Here is an 18,541-nt window from a genome sequence, read left to right as displayed (position 1 = left end):
TTCAGGAGACTGATGCCTCGGTAGTTCGTAAAATTCAAAAGGTCTCCTTTCTAATGTATTGGGAAAACTATGCGGAGATTCCATTCATCGGGCTTTCTTTCAACCATATTTTGCCGTCACCTCCAGAAGTTTTGTTGGACTTCAGTTTCGATATAGCTATCTTTACTTTCACGAGGTCAGGTAGGGGGTATTTTTGATCTGCCTGGGTTGAGTGATTCTATTTCTATTACAACGGAATTCGATTCGTCATCCCAATTTTATAATTTTGAGAAGTGGTCTTTCCATGTTCTCAGCATATCTCATTTTTTTCTAAAATTATTAATGAAATTTTGCATCAACAGGATAAGGTCAAGTTACATTTAAATTTTACAAGACAGCCATGATTTCATTTTCGTGACCATGTCTAAGTCCCCTAAATGGGGTGGCTATTGCAAAGGTTCCACATATTCTGATTGAGTCATATTTAATAACTCCGGAAATTTGAATTTGGTCCTTGTCTTGTTGGAAGATCTTGTAAAACAATAATGCTTTTCGGTTTCAGAAATGATCGTTCCAACAAACATTTGTAGTTGTTTCCTTTTATTGTTGTGAACAAAAACTCCAAACCTGATATACGACTGTAAGGCATTGCCAGAGTAAACTTCCTTTCCCACATAGTGAGAATTAAATATTTAACCCTTGTGGCCCTCAAAGCTAAACATTTTCCAACCTATGAATTCACAGTTCCTTAACCTGAAACTATAATATAAGTTTCCAAACTTTTCCTTCAATAAATGAATTGTATAGCATGTTGCTCCACCATCTTCTGGAAAATGACGCAAGATGTTTAGATTTTCTGAGACCATGCAAGAAGGTAACAATCTGTAAAACACTGTATACATGTACTTTCTACAGTGCCACCACGCAAATTGTTGCAAGCATCGATTCTTTTGAGGTAATTTTCACACATATTGAGCGGTATCTCAGCCATAACTTGACGAATGTTGGGTTTTATGTGCTCAAAAGGTAAAGGTTTATCGGTCTTTCACGTAGCTTCACAAAACAAATCTAGCGGTCTGAAATCACATGATCTTAATGGCCAGTTGATATCACCACGTCAAGAAATAACGCACCCAGGAAATGTCTCTTGCAATAAAGCCATATTCCCTCGAGTTGTGTGGCATGTGGCACTTCTTGTTGAAACCACATATTCTCCAAGTCGTATTCTTCAATAGCAGGCAAATAAAAGTCGGTTATCATATGACCATAACGTTCCAAATTGACTGTGCAGACGTTTCATCGTCGTTTTAGAAGAAATAATGTCCAATCACGATCACACCTCTAGACCAAACATTAAAATCTTGTGGATGTTATGACCTTTCTTCAATTACCTGAGGATTCGCAGAACCTGAGGTAATTTTCTTCATCGTTGAAGAAAATTTTGTTCGAAAAATCGCCGTTCACCGCCATTTCGACGTATGTATCTACGACGTTGTGAATGGTCAGGTGGCTTCAGTTGTTGTGTGAGCTGGATTTTATAAGGATGTAGGTGTAGATCCAAATGCAAAATTCGCAATTATGTGCTGTAAGACAATCCTAGTTCCTGAGAACGAAGAGGAATCGTGAGTTTTCGGCAACACTTTCACCTAGAGCAGCGATATTTTCAGTGGTACAAGCGAAACGATGATGCCAGGCCTTCAAATATCTGTAACCAATCCAATCTCTTCAAACTTCTCCACAATTTTGACAATTGCTTGCGAAATTGGACGACTATGTAAACCATAATCTACATTTAAAGCACAATATGTGGCCGTAACAGAATCACCAGTGTGACAGTTAAGCGATCCATTTTCGTAAAAGTCAGACTTTCAACTGAAAAACAAAAAAATTGGGCAGACTTAGGGAACATAAGGGACTTGAAAGTTAGGGAAGTTTCTAGTATATAATTGGCCAGCTGCCAAAACATTACCTTCCAATTAAGGCAACTTTAATTAAAAGTTGACGGGAAAGTTAGTTAAGAAAAATCTTTATGATTATCAAGTTAAGTCTACTTTTGTCAAAATGACAGTTGACCATGTTTTTTCATTGAACACAAAGTTGAACTTTATTATTTATTTATTTCCTGCACAACCTCATTTAATGCTTTATGTAAAAGGTTTCCTTGTCAAATTTGGAAAAGAAATAAGAATGGTTTGTAGACAATAATATTTTTAGTAGTTTTTGCACTAAGAACTTGCAGTAGGGGCTTGTGAAGAAGGTTCTGAATTTGAAATTCCATTGAATCCCGTTATGTTGACTGAACCTGCCCATTGGTTTAACAACTTAGTTTGACGAATGTCGAATACCAGCCCTATACTTTTGAAACCGAAAAATGGGTATTACGCTAAGTAAATTATTGATCCACATCCTGAAAAGATGTCGGTTTGAAATTTTGTAAATTTGTAAAACCTCAACTTTCCATTACCGTAGCACGAATTTCGACTCGAGATTTTTTTATTTAATATATGTATATGTACAAATAAATATAACTATAGCAATTTTAGAGCGAGGAAGCATTTATTTCTATTTTAAATTAATTTTCAAAGTTCACTTATTTACATTTCTTCCATGTTTTTTGTTCAGGGATTTCTTTGATTTTGATTTTTTTTATAATAAGCACACACTCAAGGGGATATTATTACCCTTATTATGCAGAGGCACAATGTGAGCACTAGGAAGAGGAGAGAGGGTTTAAGAGGATATGTCTGTGCACATTGATTTTGAATTCCTGAATATTGCAATGACTAAGAAAGACAGCGTGTGTTAAGGCATTCCACATTCGCGAAGTACGGCTAAAGAACGAATCTCAGTATTTGACAGTACGGCCGAAATTGGACTCGAGGGTATACTGATGAGTATTCCTAGAAGCACGAGTATTATGGTTGAACTGTGGGAGGAATGCAACTGGCTGTTTCAGTAGAGCATAAACCGTTTAAATAACGGTAAAAAAGGGTCAGACAAGAGACCTTACGACGATGTTCAAGCGAAGTAAATGAACTTATGATGATATTATCATCTATCAATTTAAATGATCTATGTTCAATACTATCCAAGAGGCTTAAGTAAGTTGCATGATCACCAGCCCAGAGATGGGAGTTATACTCAAACTTTGGACGTATGTAAGTCTAGTCAGATCAGAAGGGGTATATCTCGCTTTAACGATACAAGACAGCATTGCGTATTCAATTCCACGCAGTTTTTTAATCCCCATTGAACAATGCTGTTTAGGTCGGAATTTAATGAGCTTATCATATTTTGTCGTTGCAGTTCCACATCCGAAAAAGAGGGATGTGAGTCTGAAAACGAATATGAAAAGCTAAGAGTACTATCGTCAGCGAAACAATGCATTGAATTAAATGTTGCAGACAGGAGATCATTAATAAAAATGAAAAAGAGTGTTGGAGATAGTACAGAGCCCTGGGGCACACCAGCATTTATTTTGTAGTTTTCAGACTTGAATCCATCCAATACTATTGAACGATTCGAGAGGTAATTATTACAAATAAGCAGCAGGGATTCATGCAAACCGAAAGCACGCATTTTCGATAAGAGAGCCTGATGTCAAACCCTATCAAATTCTTTTGAAATATCATGTGCAATAATCTTACTTTCTTTAAAGCGATGTAAGGATTCGCTCCACTGTTCGGTGTAATGAACCATGAGATCACCAGTGGATATATTGCTACGAAAGCCGTATTGCCGGTCATTAAGAAGCTTTCGTTCCTCAAGATTTTTTTCTTAAGCTGATAATAAATCAGCGTTTCCATGACCTTAGAAAGAAGGGACGTTAGTGTTATCGGTCGGTAATTTGTGGGTAAAGAAGATTCCCCTTTTTTTGGGATTGGCTAAACAAATGCAGTTTTCCAAATACTCGGAACGAGCCCAAAAGAAGAGGATGGATGGAAAAGCTTACGCAATGGTTTTGCTAGCGTGGAAGAACACCTCTTCAGAATAATAGCGGTGATACCATCTGGGCCAGCGGATTTATGAATGTTGAGATCTTTAAGAACTCTCGCCACAGTTCGAGTGCGAAAAAATAGAATCACTAACTCGCTCAAGTACAGGCGGAGTCATAACACTCACTGGCAGGGTTGAATTCGCGGCGAACTGCCTAGCAAAGAGATTAGCTTTCTCAAAAGACCTAACAAAAGGAGTGTCATTGACAACAAGCGTAGGAACCGATGAAGAGGAAGAATTCCTCATGTTTTCTACAAATGACCAAACATTTTCACTGCCTTTGGGACATTGCAGTATTTTTTCCGTAATTTTTGGACATGTAAAAATTTGGTCTGTCGAATATGGGCGTTGCAGGCCTTCCTGGCTTGTTTGAACTTTTTCCGGCTTTCCTTAGTACGGCTCGTATCTAACCATGCGTTTTCCTTGGGTCTGATACTTTTAACCCTGTTCGGTATAAAAGTTCTAATTCCCAGGAGAATTAAGCTTGTGATCATATCAGCGCTCGCGTCAACGTCACTATCGAGGAAGCATAGTGACCAGTTAAAGATCCTGAAGTAGTTATTGAGACCGTTCCAGTTGGCTTTCTCGTATTGCCAAACGGTTCTCTTAGGGGCTCTTTCATTAACTGATTTTAGTGCTCAAATGCAAAAAGTACTTTCCACCCACCCCAAGTGCTATAGTGATCCCAAGCAGTGAGGTTGCAGGGGGACAGCATGCCCTCCTTACAAACCTAGCTTTAAGTACGCCGCCGCCGTGTTATCAATACAAAAAATCTTGTTTTAGGCTCAAAAATTAAAATACAAAAAAAATAAGGGTTAAGTCCGAAAAAGAAAATATATTTGTCTATGACTTAAAGGTGTTTCCTCGCCTTAATATTTAAAACATGTTCTTATGAGACCCCTGCCTAACTGTAAAAAAAAATCTGAAGGAAATTCATGCTGCGGTAATGGAAAGCCGCCCCAAAATAAAACCTTTACTTATAGGAGAAGAATACAAAGTTTACAAAAATTCATCAAAGAGTCGATAAAAGTGTCCTTTGAAATAACAAAACTTAAATAATGTTCAGGTTCGCTTAGGGATATAATATTGTCCAGTTTTTTGTTTATGCTTTGTAAAATTTTTACGATCAAATTTAATTTTTAAAATATCTATACACAATTTTGGGTCACTTTCTTCACTAATCACTGTCTCTTACTTTTTAAAAGACTTTCAAGACTAGAACGCTCTTTTATACAATCCGCAGTTAGAACTTCAACACGATCAGAATCGGCTATGTAAACATCATCTTCAATTCGGATTCCGATACCTCGGAATTCTTTTGGCACATCGAGACGATCTTTGGCAATATAAATTCCTGGTTCGACAGTACACACCATTCCAGGCATCAGTTTCATGCTTCGAGACATAAGTGGCGTATCATGGACGTCCATGCCTAAGTAATGGGATACGTGATGTGGACAAAAGGCATAAGCAGCCTAAAATATAGATTAAGAAAAGGTTTATATGTACTTTTTTACTTTCACAAGTAATCAACCTTCGAGTGTAATTACCTTTGCTATTGCCTGATCGTTTGTGATATGAGCTGCTATGAGGCCAACTTCCTTCAAGTACTTTCCAAGCCTCAGGCACATTGTTTCGAATAGCTTGTCCAAGTTCTCTCCACCTTCCCGCAGAAGAATTCCTTTAAAAGAGAATAACAAAAACCTAGTTCGAGTTTCCAAGCTTGCAACAAGATTTATCTCTCATTCGAAGACTCTTACCAATAAGATCCTTCTGAAGTGTCAATATGACGTCATAAAGCACTCTTTGTGGTTCTGTGAATTCTCCATTTATTGGCCATGTTCGGGTTATGTCACTGGTATAGCCACCGTATTCACAACCAGCATCCATTAGCACCATATCTCCACTCTGCACCAACTGAGTGTTGTTTATGTAATGAATCGTAGTTGCATTATTACCCCCAGCCACTACTGGCGGATAGGCCAAATAACTGGCATCATTCATGCGACACTTAAAATCCACCATTGCGAATAAATGATGTTCTGAGAAACCGGGTTGTGACTCAGCCATAGCCTCATTGATGGCATCAGAAGCTATTTTGCAGGTTTTTCGCATCAAATCGATTTCTGCTGGGGACTTGAAGAGACGCATACTTTGCAAAAATGTTGCTGGCGACTTAAGAGGCCTTTTCGTTTTAGAGTCTCTGAATATTTCAGACAAGTGATGCTGATCTGAGGTGTGTTCATCATACCATATGACAGTGTGGTCTTTTTCATTTGTTTTTCTACACAAAGGAAAAGCATTTTAGTTGTTTATTATTAGTTAGGATAAAGCGTCATATGAATACCGAGCGATTTGTGTCTTGAACTGACTTACTGGATAGGCCTCTTCCACTCCGAACAGCTCGAGAGAATTGTCAACGCCAGTTCGTGGTCCATCCCAAAGTTCAGCGTGTTTGTCCTTTGGTCTCATGAATAGAGTAGATGTTGGTTGGCTAGATTCGTCGATTGTCATGACAAGAACTGAATCCGGTTCCAGACAACCGGTAAGGTAGAAAAACTCTGAATTCTGACGAAAGACGTAGGGGATCTTGTCACTCATGTATTTCTTTGTGGCTGACGGAATAATGACCTAAGGAAATTGATAACATTTGTTTGAAACAAGCCATCCATTCTAGCTAAGCTCTTACTGTGTGATTCTTTATGGTTGGTTCGATGTTGAATGAGTGCTTCTGGATTCCCTGCATGAGACGAGCCCTACGCTCTTTGAATTCCTCCACCTTGATATTGGGAACTATGTCACCATTTTTGAGAAGGTGTGGATGTGTCCATGAAGTGGGTTGACCAAGATTGCCATTCAAGTTCCGATGGGCAGACTTGTCCTTTTCCGGCAAAGCTCCAATGGTCGTTGAGAATCTTACTTCAAAGTTTTTTAATATAATGATAAAAATGTATAAAGTTCACTTGAAATACTCACAGATTTTGGAAGAAAACTGATTGACACTCCGATTAGAGACATTTTTTAATAGAAGCATATTTTTGTAGTGAAATTGTAATTATTTAAAATTTTAGTAGCTTGTTCCTTATTTATTTTTTATTTAGTATAATTTTTGACTTTTCAAATAGAACGAAAACCGCAAGGAAAAAGCTGTCAAATTTTTAGGCTAGTTCAGCAAAATGAAATTACAGAATTGGTTAATTTTTTAAAAATACATTTCTTCGGAGATATGAACAAAATGAGATTTTTTGTCTGTCACTTTTCTTTGTGATATTTTTTGTTTGCAAAAGTAAATAGTTTACATTATTAACGTACTATAATAAAGTCTTCGAAAGATGGCGCGCACAAGTGGAAAGTCACTTCACCCAACTTGGAGCCCGAAACTGGAGACATGTAGCTAGGGACCGAGATAGAAGGAGAAGTTTGTTAGGTGAGGCGCTTGTTCACACAGGACTGTAGCGCCACCTTAAGTAAGCAAGTAAGTAAGTAAGTAATGGACTTAAAGTTTATATCTATATTTAAGCCTTTTTAAGACCCTGATGCCGAAGAAGAAATTAAAACTGGGTAGCCATCAAGGAGCTTATTCTAGAAGGTTTTAAAATGGGGGAAAACCAACAGCACACATCTCAAAAGTCAATGCAACAAAATTGCATGTGATATAGGGTGTTTTTTTGTATCTGCATGATAAGTTTCGATTGTTTTTTTTTCAAACAAGAATATGTATATGTTTATGAAGCTTATCGAACTGAAGTTATAAAGCTTATTTCTGTAGTGTATTTTTTTGTGGACTTGTTATTTTTAATTTGGTCTTACTTTTTTCAAAATAAGTCTTTTTGATAGCTGAGTAGCTTGATATAAAGCTCAGTTTGTTTTATAAAGAATAGATTTACTTCCAAACAACCTTTGTAAGTCATGTTTTTTTTATTTTTTTTATGAGTTACAGGCACTCAAGGGGTTATTAGTACCCTTTAAATGTTTATATTTAAAGACAGTGCGTGCATTAGGAAAATAGGGAATTATTTAAGAGAAGATACCGATGAACATTGGTCTTAAAGTTCTGAACATCAAAATGGGATGGGAAAACAGAGTTCACCAAAGCATTCCACATTCTCGATGTGCGATTTAAGAAAGAATCTCTTACTTGACAGTACGCCCAAAATTGAGCTCAAGGGTAAACTGATGAGCATTCCTGGAAGTGCGAGTATTACGGCTGAATCGTTCAACTGGTGGAATGCAACTGGCTAATTCAACAAAACATTGTTTGTAAAAATATGGATAACAAAACGAAAGTCAGATAAAATGTATTGAAGGAAAATTTCGATGAGAGCATTATCTCACAAACGATGGCTTGTGGTGTGGCCTCCAAGATCATGCGATTTAACAACATTGGATAATTTTTTATTGAGTTATGTGAAAGCGCTTGTCTACGCAATTTAACCCGAGACGAGAGAGAGTTTTGTTTGTGAGGAACGGCTGACATTAGGCCCCAATTTCTGTAAAAAAGATGTAGAATTGGAATAATGGCAAATTTTTTATTTATACTAAAGCTTTATTCTTGGTCATACAATTATATAATATGAGTCAAAAAAAAGGAAAAATATATAAAACTAAGTATGATCCAGCGCAAGTGCTAAACGAGGACGATTTCAAAAACAAACAAATGTTTTCCAACAAAAATTTAGGAAACTTATTGCGGTTGTTAACCATGACCCAAATGGGGACACAAGAGTTGAACAAAATATAGACACAATATAAACAATTGAAAAATTATAATTTTTACAAAAACATATAAACAAGAGAATTCCAAGAATTCCAAGTTATTGCAGTAGATTTTCTTAAGTGATTTTTTGTAAACGTCATGAATATTTTGATTTTATTCATAGAGCATTTAAACCCAGAGCTTAACTCTTATTCGCTAGATAAGTAAACTTGCGAAATAAAGTTGGAATAGCGTTTTTTGTATTAATTTGGTTGTATGCATTTTATTTGTTTTCGAAAGCCACATGTCTAAAAAAACACCCTCTATTTAATTTTGTCAATTGAGATATCTTCTAAGATTCGCCAGCAATTATTTTACTCATCAACAATTTGTAAAAGAACAGCTGAGATGCCTTAAAAATAATAAAAAGTTAGTTGATAAGAATTTCTTGTATATGTGGGTATCTTGCAAAATAGTTGATTTACATAACAAAATAAATTTAAAATTTGTATGATTGTGGTAAAAATGCGGTGAATTATTAAAATTAAATAAAACAATAAATTAGGTGGCACAACAGTCCGCAGAGAGCCAGGACCTATGGACTTACAACCCTCAAATATAAATTGTTTGACAAGAATTACTCTTGGAGAATTTGTCAGTTTCTCGTAAGAGGCATTAATTGAACTCAATATCTTTTGCATGACAGTTACACGCACTAATAGGCTTTTCACACCAGGTCCAAAACCCGATTTTTGCGAAATTATCGGTTTTGGCCGAAAGCTTACATCGAAAACTCAAGTTTTCCCATACATTTTTGGTAAACCATAATTTTTCGTAAAAAACAAGTTTTATATAAAACCTCTCGAAAACTAGTAGCAATTCAAAGTTGAACTTAATTATTGTAAATGCAACAGCTGATGGCTGCTGTCAGAACAAATTTTTCATTTTGAAATAAATTTGGTCGTGGTAAGTAATATTATTTACACAATTTCCTTACAAAATAAGAATTATTGTTTTTTTTATTCACAGGATATGGAAGAGAAAAAAGAAGAAAACTTTGGGGGAGCTGCGTGGCAACAAAAAAAACGTCGAGGATTAAAGCCCGGTGACAATTCGCGGAATTGGCGGTTCTTTTATGATCCTCCAGAGTTTTAAACGCTCTTTGTTAAGCGAGAAACTGGAATTCACTATGGCTACTGGCGTGACGACCCCAAGGACGAGGAAGACTTGCTCATACTTCGTAAAAGCGTTTCCAAGGGTTGCGTCTACGAACTCGTCGCCACAATTGTGTTCGACGCTTACTACCTGAAAAAAAAAACTTTCCGGGAACTCCGTTCAATTACAAGGGCTTGGGAGATATGGGAAAGGCGATAAATTTATTTGAAGTATAGACTAAGTATGAAAATCTCTGGTGGAGGCTATGTCGCAGCGGGCTGAGATAATTTGCGCCAAAACATTCCACAGTGTGGGAAGCGTTGTTCCAGTAAATAAAACCACAACAGTTGAATATTGCCCCTTGATGGACAGCGATGCCAACATCAAGAAGATCCTCAGTCCTCTGGACAAACCAGGCGATTCCTCAAAGGAAGAAACCGAAGAGATAGTCATAGAGAAATTGCAGCCCATCATAACAGCTTCAGTGATCGCTCTAGATGGGTGTGATTTTGTTACGAATCTGGAACTAGGAATTGATCTTTTCTTCTCCAGCCATAGGGACCTACACAAAATCGTTCAGAATCTTCTCAACTCCGCCTATAAGTTGCTTGGACGGCCACAATATATGGCGATTCTTAAGGGACATTTGGCCATCAGAAGCAATAGTCATAAGCTCAGTATTTTGGACTGAATTTGTTGTGAAAGAAGAAAATGTTTTAAATAAAATGAATTGTAACAGTAACGGCTTTGTTTGTTGTTGATTTTATAGTATATTTTCGAGACAATTAGCTTCTCCTTAGTGAATTGTTCGGACCGGTTGAAGCAAACAAAGAGGATAGCTACAGCCAAGCGAGCTTGTAGCTATTGTTGCTTCATGTCGTGAGCCAATTCCACCCGTCCCCAGCACTTCAGTTATAACTCTTCTTTGAGATGAGCTAGTGTTACGTTAAAATCAATTTGAATTGGCTAGAATTCATTTTATTTTCATAAATAATTTAAGAACAAATTTGTTTATCAATCACAAAATTCGACAGCCGGTGTTAAATAAATTTAATTTTTTTTTTTGTATAATTTGCTGGCACTTAAGGGATTATAAACATATAAAGGGTACTTATTTAAACACAGTGCGAGCATTATGAAAATAGGGAAGGATTAAAAAGGAGATACCGGTGCACATTGGTCTTAAAGTTCTGAACATCAAAAAGGGAGGGGAAAACAGAGTTGGCTAAAGCATTCCACATTCTCGATGTGCGATTTAAGAAAGAATCTCTATACTTGACAGTACGCCCGACATTGAGCTCAAGGGTAAACTGATGGGCATTCCTGGAAGTGCGAGTATTATGGCTGAATCGTTTAAGGGGTGGATTTTAAGGGGCATTTATTTTATGAATTTCAGACTTGTAACCATCCAATACAACTTGTATTGAACGGTTAGAAAGGTAATTTCTAATCCAACGAAGAAGAGATTCATCAATACCAGAAGCACGAATTTTCGATAAGAGAGTTTGGTGCCAAACTCTATCAAATGCTTTTGAAATATCAAGTGCAATAATCTTACTTTCCCCAAAACGATGTAAAGATTTGTTCCACTGTTCGGTGAGATGAACCATGAGATCACCAGTGGACCTATTGCTACGAAAACCATACTGTCGGTCGTTAAGAAGCTTCCGTTCTTCGAGATATTGCTTGAGCTGATAATTAATCAGCGTTTCCATGACCTTGGAAAATAGGGATGTAAGTGCTATTATACGATAGTTAGAGGGAGAGGAGGATTCGCCATTTTTAGGGACAGGCTGGACAAATGCTAATGAAAACGTGTAAATGTTTGGGGTGAATGATTTTCGGTTTTTCGAAAACTTTTTGCCGGTTTTGGGTTTGGTCTTTATTGTGAAAAGGCTATAACAGTCATGCCACAGGTACTACAATTATTAAAATTATCAATTGAAAGTTTTGATTTACAATCTAAATGTTTGAGATTGAACGCAACCTATTCAATACGGAGTTGAATGTAGCCAATATGTGAACTGTCAATTTATGACATTTAAATCTTAACATTTAAATCGTGCAGTGTGCAGTGTCTGTGTCCCTGTCACTTATCAATCATAATTCATTTGTTATCATAAAATAATAATAAAAAGTTATTAATTTGTTTGATTTATCTCGTTTACCACGTAATTCATTACATAAAACATTCAAAATGTCAATCTACAAGGATTTGCCCGATGTAAGTTTGTATCATTTTCAAAAAGTCATTAGACAACACACATCACAAGTGTTTTTTTAAATCTTCTCAAGGAACACCCCCGCAAACTGATTCCAGAATTATGTCGCCAATTTTATCATTTGGGTTGGGTCACTGGTACTGGTGGTGGCATCAGCATGAAACTGGAGTAAGTCATAAAATTGTTGCTTAATTTATTCGAGTTATCATTTATATTTTCCATTGATAACAGCAATGATATCTACATAGCACCTTCCGGTGTTCAAAAAGAACGAATTCAACCTGAAGATCTATTTGTCCAAGACATCGATGGGAAGGACATTCAATTGCCACCAGAATACAAAAAGTAAATCATAATAAAATTGAGTTCACTTAGTGGAATAAACTAATGATTTCTCTAGGCTAACCAAGAGCCAGTGCACTCCGTTGTTTATGTTGTCATACCGGCACCGAGGCGCAGAGGCAGTCATACACACTCATTCCCAACATGCTGTCATGGCCACCCTCCTCTGGCCTGGTGATGAATTCCGATGCACTCACTTGGAAATGATTAAAGTAAAGTTCAAAAATTATTACAAAATTCACACTTTTAACACTTTTTTTGTGTTTAAGGGAATCTATGACGACGAGAAGATGCGTCATCTGCGCTATGATGAACAACTGGTCGTTCCCATCATCGATAACACACCCCACGAAAAGGACCTCGCCGATTCGATGTATGCAGCAATGATGAAGTATCCCGGCTGTAGCGCCATCTTGGTCCGACGTCACGGCGTCTACGTGTGGGGAAACAGTTGGCAAAAGGCCAAAACAATGTGAGATTCATTTATACATATGGTCATATAATTCGGGGGAGTTTATCTCTCGATCTCATATGTTTGTTTTGGTTCCTCATTTTTTCTTTTCAGGGCCGAATGCTACGATTATTTGTTTTCAGTTGCCGTCGAGATGAGAAAGTGTGGTCTTGATCCTGAGAAAATCAATTTGTAAACGTAGCGGCCGCGACGACGTGAAGTGGCTGTGATAAAAAATATACATATTTTTTCTTTATTGTTTTATTTTTCCGAATATTTAAAATATTTGAAGGTGAAAATGCATTTATGATAATTTTTATTGAAAGTATAACTCAATATCCTAGAAATGTAAATATTGATTTTTTAAAGTTAAAGTCAACTGTTGCTTCTTTTTAAACATTTCCTGTTGCACAATTTGTTAATATCTCTTTTTTTCGCCTAAAAGTGAACTTGTTTTTATTTTGTGAATAAAAAAAATGTTTCACTACAGAAAAATAATTTAATTATGATAAAATTCTGGACGGTCAAAGTAAGTACATGTTCTTTTTGAATTACTGTTCTTTTTCTGCAAGGAAGAAATATTTATTTTGAATTCTATTTCCGACGACTCAAAATACGGATGGAACAGACGATGTTGTTGTTCGTATAGATCTGAGGCCATAAAATAAAAGCATTGTTTATGTGATTAGTCAAGCAACTTTATGTTTAACAAACAAAAACTATTAAATAAATACAAATTAAAGCTAAACATTTGATTTTGCATTCTATTTTGAGAAGCAAACTGAATATTTTTGTATGGTTTGTTTTTAAATTGTTTGTGTTTATATTTTTTGATAGTTTTCGTATTTTTAACGTAGCTGTTAAAGCGACTATTTCATTGAAAAAGCAAGAAGTAAGAATAGATCAATATCAGCAAAGGAGAATGGGCAAAACTATATGGGACCTGGTTTAGGTTTACGAAGTTGGAAAGTAGATGTCGGTTTACTTCGGCTTTGAATTTTCAGAGTGTTGCAAGGCATTTCACATGCGCGTAGTACACCTGAAGACCAAATCTCTGTACTTCCCGGTAAGATTAAAGATGACATGCAACTGACTATTTCACTAGACAATTGACTGTTAAAATAACGGTAGCAAAATTTTGACAAGAGACATTACGACGATGCTCAAGGGACGTAATTGAATTTATGATGAATTTATGAATTATGCACAATTCTTTCCAGTACAATGTTGAAGAAGTCGCATGACAGTGCATCGCCTTGTCTTGATAGAGCAGCGTGCATTCTCCATCGTCATTCTGCACAAACGGATAAGTTTGACAGGGATGCCAAAACTAGGCATTGCTCGGTAGAGCTCTTCCCTATAGATGCTGTCATACGCGGCTTTAAAATCGATAAAGAGATGGTGGGTATCGATTTGAAGCTCCTGGGTTTTTTCCAAGATCTGCCGTAGTGTGAATATTTGGTCGATAGTGGACTTTCCTGGTCTAAAGCCACACTGATAAGGACCAATCAGGTTGTTGACGAATGGCTTCAGACGTTCACATAATACGACAGAGAGGATCTTATACGCAATGTTAAGGAGACTGATGCTTCTGTAGTTGGCGCAGTTTAGAGGGTCTCCTTTCTTATGCATCGGGCACACTATGCTGAGATTCCACTCATCGGGCATGCTTTCTTCCGACCATATTTTGCAGATGAGTTGGTGCATGCTCCGTCCCAAGTCATCGCCTGCTGCTTTGAATAGTTCGGCGGTGATGCCGTCAGCTGCAGCAGCTTTGTTTGACTTAAGTTTAGATATAGCTATCTTCACTTCGTCAAGGTCGGGTAGGCGGAATTGTTGATCTGCGTCGCCGAGGTTGAGTGGTTCTATTTCCCTTACAGCGGAATTCGGATCGTCATCGCCGTTATATAATTTGGAGAAGTGATCTTTCCATATTCTCAGCATCGACTGCGGTTCTACAACGATGTTTCCCTGATCATCTTTACAGGCTTCGGTTCGTGGCTGGTACCCTTGGGAGGTTTTTTTTTACCTTTTGGTAAAATTTACGAACCTCATCCCTCCATCTCCTCGATCGCGCGCTTCCCATGCTCTCTTTTTTTCCATCTAAGAAGCCGGTGTTCCTCTCTCCTCTTCTGCTCGTAGAGCTCGCGAGCAGCTCTAGTCCTTTTGTTCAGCGCCGTTTTGTATGCCTCTTGTTTCGCTGCGTGCGCTTGCCGGCATTCGTCGTCAAACCAGGGGTTTCGCTGTGGTGGCCGTGTGAAACCTAGCACTTCAATGCTTAATGCAGGAAGCATAGGACTCCTTAAAAGGTTATAAGAGACTCGATCGGAAAAGGACATGGCAGTCTCTTGCGATTGTAGCCGTCTAACGTCGAATCTTCTCACAGTACTTCCTTGTTTTGGCTTGGATCGGGATATCCGTAGCCGTACCTTGGCTACAACGAGGTAGTGGTCCAAATCAATGTTGGCCTCTCGGAATGTTGGGATATCGTGGATACTGGAGAAGTGTCGTGCGTCGATCGCAATGTGGTCAATCTGGTTGACGGTTGATTGATCAGGAGATTTCCATGTCCCCTTGTGGATATTAAAATGCCTGAACTGCGTACTAGCTACCAGAACGTCTCGCCCCGCAGCGAAATCGACCAGCCTGAATCAGTTGTCAGAGGTAGTGTCCTGCAGGCTGTATCTCCCGATTATGCCACCAAAGATGTCTTCTCTTCCTAGCTTGGCATTAAAATCTCCTAAGACAATTTTAATGTCATAGCCAGGGCACTGCTCATATGTCTTGTCCAAGAGCTCGAAGAATATGTCTTTGGTGTCTTCATCTTTCTCCTCTGTTGGGGCATGCGCGCATATTAGGCTTATGTTGGCGAATTTAGCCTTGATGCGGATTGTCGTTATGCGCTCGCTCACACTGTTGAAACTCAAGACTTTTTGCCTGAGCCTATTTCCAACAACAAATCCACACCCAAATATACGCTGTCTTTGTTCTCGGTAGCAGTCGCCGTAGTAGATGTCGCAGTTTTTTAGTTTGCGTTTGCCCGGTCCATCCCATCGCACTTATTGGATATCTGTAATATCTGCCTTGCAGCAGTTTAGGGCTTCCGCTAATTGTTCGGCTGCACGTGGTCTGTTAAGAGACCTAACATTCCACGTACATATCCGAAGTTCGTTGTCCTTATTTCGTTTGAGTGGGTTGTCAACAGTGAATCCGTCCGTATCCGAGGCTTGTTGGTGCTTCGCAACTATGAAAGCTTTTACGTGGCCAGGAAGTCAAAAAAAAATCGTGTTCACTAAGTAGTTCAACCTTACTGGAACTGTAGACGCCACCATTGATTCGATCTCGGAAATTCCTCCGCTGCCGTCTGGATAAGGAGAGGTGCCTTAGTGGAACACCTCTTCCCACATTTCTCGTTTGATGAGCCCAATAACTTTCCACTGGGGTTGGAACCCAATCTCCAGTTGAGGTACTAGGCACCCGATGTTCACCACGGGGAGGTGAGAGTAGGAGTTGATAGACAGATGTTGGTTTTGAGAAAAACCACTGGAAATAACTTCATCGTAATTTGTAGGGCCAGTACGCGTTTTCCACACCTAAACATCCACAAAGGAACTTGGACTTCTCTAGATCAATCTACCGTCAACCAGATTGACCATATTGCGATCGACGCCAGACACGCGTCCAGCATTATGGATGTACGAACTTTCCGAGTAGCTAACATCGACTCGGACCACTACCTCGTTGTAGCCAAGGTAGCACTTCGGATTTCCAGACCCAAGGCAAAACAGGGAGGTGCTGGGAGAAGGTACAACGTCGAACGGCTACAATCGCCAGAGATCGCCAAATCCTTTTCCGACCGAGTTACAAGTAACCTCTCTCGAAGTTCTCTGCCGCCAACACAATGTATCGAAAACCAGTGGCAACATTGCCAAGATGCAATCAGAGAAGTCGCCTCTGATGTGCTGGGTTTCAAACAGCCACCAACAAGGAACCCCTGGTTTGATGAGGAATGTCGGCAGGCAAACGCAACCAAACAGCAGGCACGCAAAGCGGCGCTGCATAAAGGGACGAGAGCTGCTCGTGAGCTCTATGAGCAGAAGAGGCGAGAGGAACGCCAACTTCTCAGAAGGAAAAAGAGAGGGCATGAGAAGCGTGCGGTCGAAGATGTTGAGAGGTATAAAAGTAGGAATGAGGTTCGAAAGTTTTATGAACAGGTGAAACGAAATTCACAGGTACATAAACCTAGAACCGAAGGCTGCAAAGACGAAAGTGGAAACATCATAGTGGAACCGCAGTCAATGCTGAGAATATGGAAGGACCACTTCTGCAGACTGTATAACGGCGACGAAGAACCGAATTCCGCTGTCAGGCAGGATGATCCATTCAATATAGACGACGAAAGCCAACAATCCCGTCCTCCCGACTTAGACGAAGTAAAGATTGCCATATCTAAGTTGAAGTCTAATAAAGCCGCTGGAGCGGATGGCTTGAATGCCGAGCTGTTTAAAGCAGCTGGAGATAAGTTGGATAGGTGCGTGCACCAACTTATCTCTAAGATATGGTCGGAAGAAAGCATGCCCGATGAATGGAACCTCAGTATTGTTTTCCCGATCTTGAAAAAAGGAGACCCTCTAAACTGTACCAACTATAAAGGAATAAGTCTACTAAACATCGCCTATAAAATCTTCTCTGCCGTAATATGTGAACGTCTAACGCCCATCGTCAACAACTTGATAGGTCCTTATCAGTGTGGTCTAACCAGGAAAGTCCACAGTTGATCAAATATCCACATTACTGTAGATCCTGGAAAAAACTCAAGAACATCAAATTGACACCCACCATCTTTTCATTGATACAGGGACGAGCTGTAAAGAGCCATGTCTAGTTTTGGCATCCCTGCCAAACTCTTCCGTTTGTGCAGGATGACCATGGAGAATTCACGCTGCTCCATAAAGGTTGGAAACAATTTAACAGAACCTTTCGATGTCAAAAATTGTTCTAGACAAGGTAATGCGCTGTCATGTGATTTTTTTAACATCGTGCTTGAAAGAATAGTGCAGAGCTTACACGTCAACACTAGAGGCACAATCTTTCAAAAGTCTGTCCAATTACTGGCATATGCTGATGACATTGACATAATTGGAAGAACTCAGAGTGATGTCAATGGGGCTTTTGTGAGCATTGACGCTGAGGCGGCACAAATGGGTTCAACGGTTAATGAGGGCAAAACAAAGTACATGCTGTCGTCAAGAAAGGACATACAACACCGACGTCAAAATGTCACCATCGACAGACGTAACTTTGAAGTAGTCAAGGACTTCGTCTACCTAGGCTCCGCTGTAAACGCAGAAAACAACACCAGCGTTGAGATCAAACGCAGAATAACTCTTGCTAACCGCTGTTTCTTTGGACTAAGAAAGCAATTGAGTGGTAAAGTCCTTTCTTGAGGGACCAAAGTGTTGCGATATAAGACTCTTATCATCCCCGTCCTGCTATACGGTGCAGAAGCATGTACCATGACAAAAGCGGATGAAAGCACCTTGGGTCGCTTCGAGAGAAAAGTTCTTCGTGTGATCTACAGTCTCGTATGCATCGAAGGGGAGTGGAGGAGAAGATTGAACGACGATCTGTACGGGCTGTACAGCGACGCAACGTAGACTTAGCCAGAAGGGTAAAAGTCCAACGACTAAGATGGCTGGG

At 38.9% G+C, this 18,541-nt stretch overlaps 3 protein-coding genes across 6 annotated transcripts in view; 2 read left to right on the top strand and 1 right to left on the bottom strand.

The window, feature by feature from the left end:
- Positions 1–5,031: 5,031 nt before the first annotated feature.
- Positions 5,032–7,110, bottom strand: LOC129945375 (xaa-Pro aminopeptidase 3). Its single transcript, XM_056055066.1, has 6 exons — positions 6,952–7,110; positions 6,665–6,894; positions 6,323–6,606; positions 5,736–6,259; positions 5,526–5,656; positions 5,032–5,450 (listed from the first exon to the last, which is right to left on the bottom strand). Exons 1-6 carry the CDS (start codon positions 7,007–7,009, stop codon positions 5,157–5,159), a joined length of 1,521 nt encoding a protein of 506 aa, XP_055911041.1. The 5' UTR covers positions 7,010–7,110; the 3' UTR covers positions 5,032–5,156.
- Positions 7,111–11,883: 4,773 nt separating this feature from the next.
- On the top strand, positions 11,884–13,097 carry LOC129945470 (probable methylthioribulose-1-phosphate dehydratase). Its single transcript, XM_056055249.1, has 6 exons — positions 11,884–12,050; positions 12,122–12,216; positions 12,280–12,393; positions 12,449–12,602; positions 12,660–12,862; positions 12,956–13,097. Exons 1-6 carry the CDS (start codon positions 12,024–12,026, stop codon positions 13,035–13,037), a joined length of 675 nt encoding a protein of 224 aa, XP_055911224.1. The 5' UTR covers positions 11,884–12,023; the 3' UTR covers positions 13,038–13,097.
- Positions 13,098–13,239: 142 nt separating this feature from the next.
- The window catches only part of LOC129945467 (uncharacterized), an 89,901-nt gene continuing 84,599 nt past the window's right edge, over positions 13,240–18,541 (top strand). For all 4 annotated transcript variants that reach the window (XM_056055245.1, XM_056055246.1, XM_056055242.1 and 1 more), the window contains exon 1: positions 13,240–13,370. The gene's annotated coding sequence lies outside the window, so the exon portion shown is untranslated. The remainder of the gene's footprint in view (positions 13,371–18,541) is intronic.

Source organism: Eupeodes corollae, chromosome 2 (assembly GCF_945859685.1).
Source record: "Eupeodes corollae chromosome 2, idEupCoro1.1, whole genome shotgun sequence".
Lineage (NCBI taxonomy): Eukaryota > Metazoa > Arthropoda > Insecta > Diptera > Syrphidae > Eupeodes > Eupeodes corollae.
The sequence above is the reverse complement of the archived record's forward strand: the minus strand, read 5'-3'. Positions and strand labels throughout refer to the sequence as shown.

Excerpts from the sequence above, each read along its gene's own strand:
- LOC129945375 (XM_056055066.1), bottom strand. The coding sequence starts at position 7,009 with ATGCTTCTATTAAAAAATGTCTCTAATCGGAGTGTCAATCAGTTTTCT. Across the intron at positions 6,895-6,951 it reads TCAGTTTTCTTCCAAAATCT|TAAGATTCTCAACGACCATT; the intron begins GTGAGTATTTCA and ends AAAACTTTGAAG. Across the intron at positions 5,451-5,525 it reads ACGATCAGGCAATAGCAAAG|GCTGCTTATGCCTTTTGTCC; the intron begins GTAATTACACTC and ends TCTATATTTTAG.
- LOC129945470 (XM_056055249.1), top strand. The coding sequence starts at position 12,024 with ATGTCAATCTACAAGGATTTGCCCGAT. Across the intron at positions 12,217-12,279 it reads GGCATCAGCATGAAACTGGA|CAATGATATCTACATAGCAC; the intron begins GTAAGTCATAAA and ends CATTGATAACAG. Across the intron at positions 12,603-12,659 it reads CTCACTTGGAAATGATTAAA|GGAATCTATGACGACGAGAA; the intron begins GTAAAGTTCAAA and ends TTTGTGTTTAAG.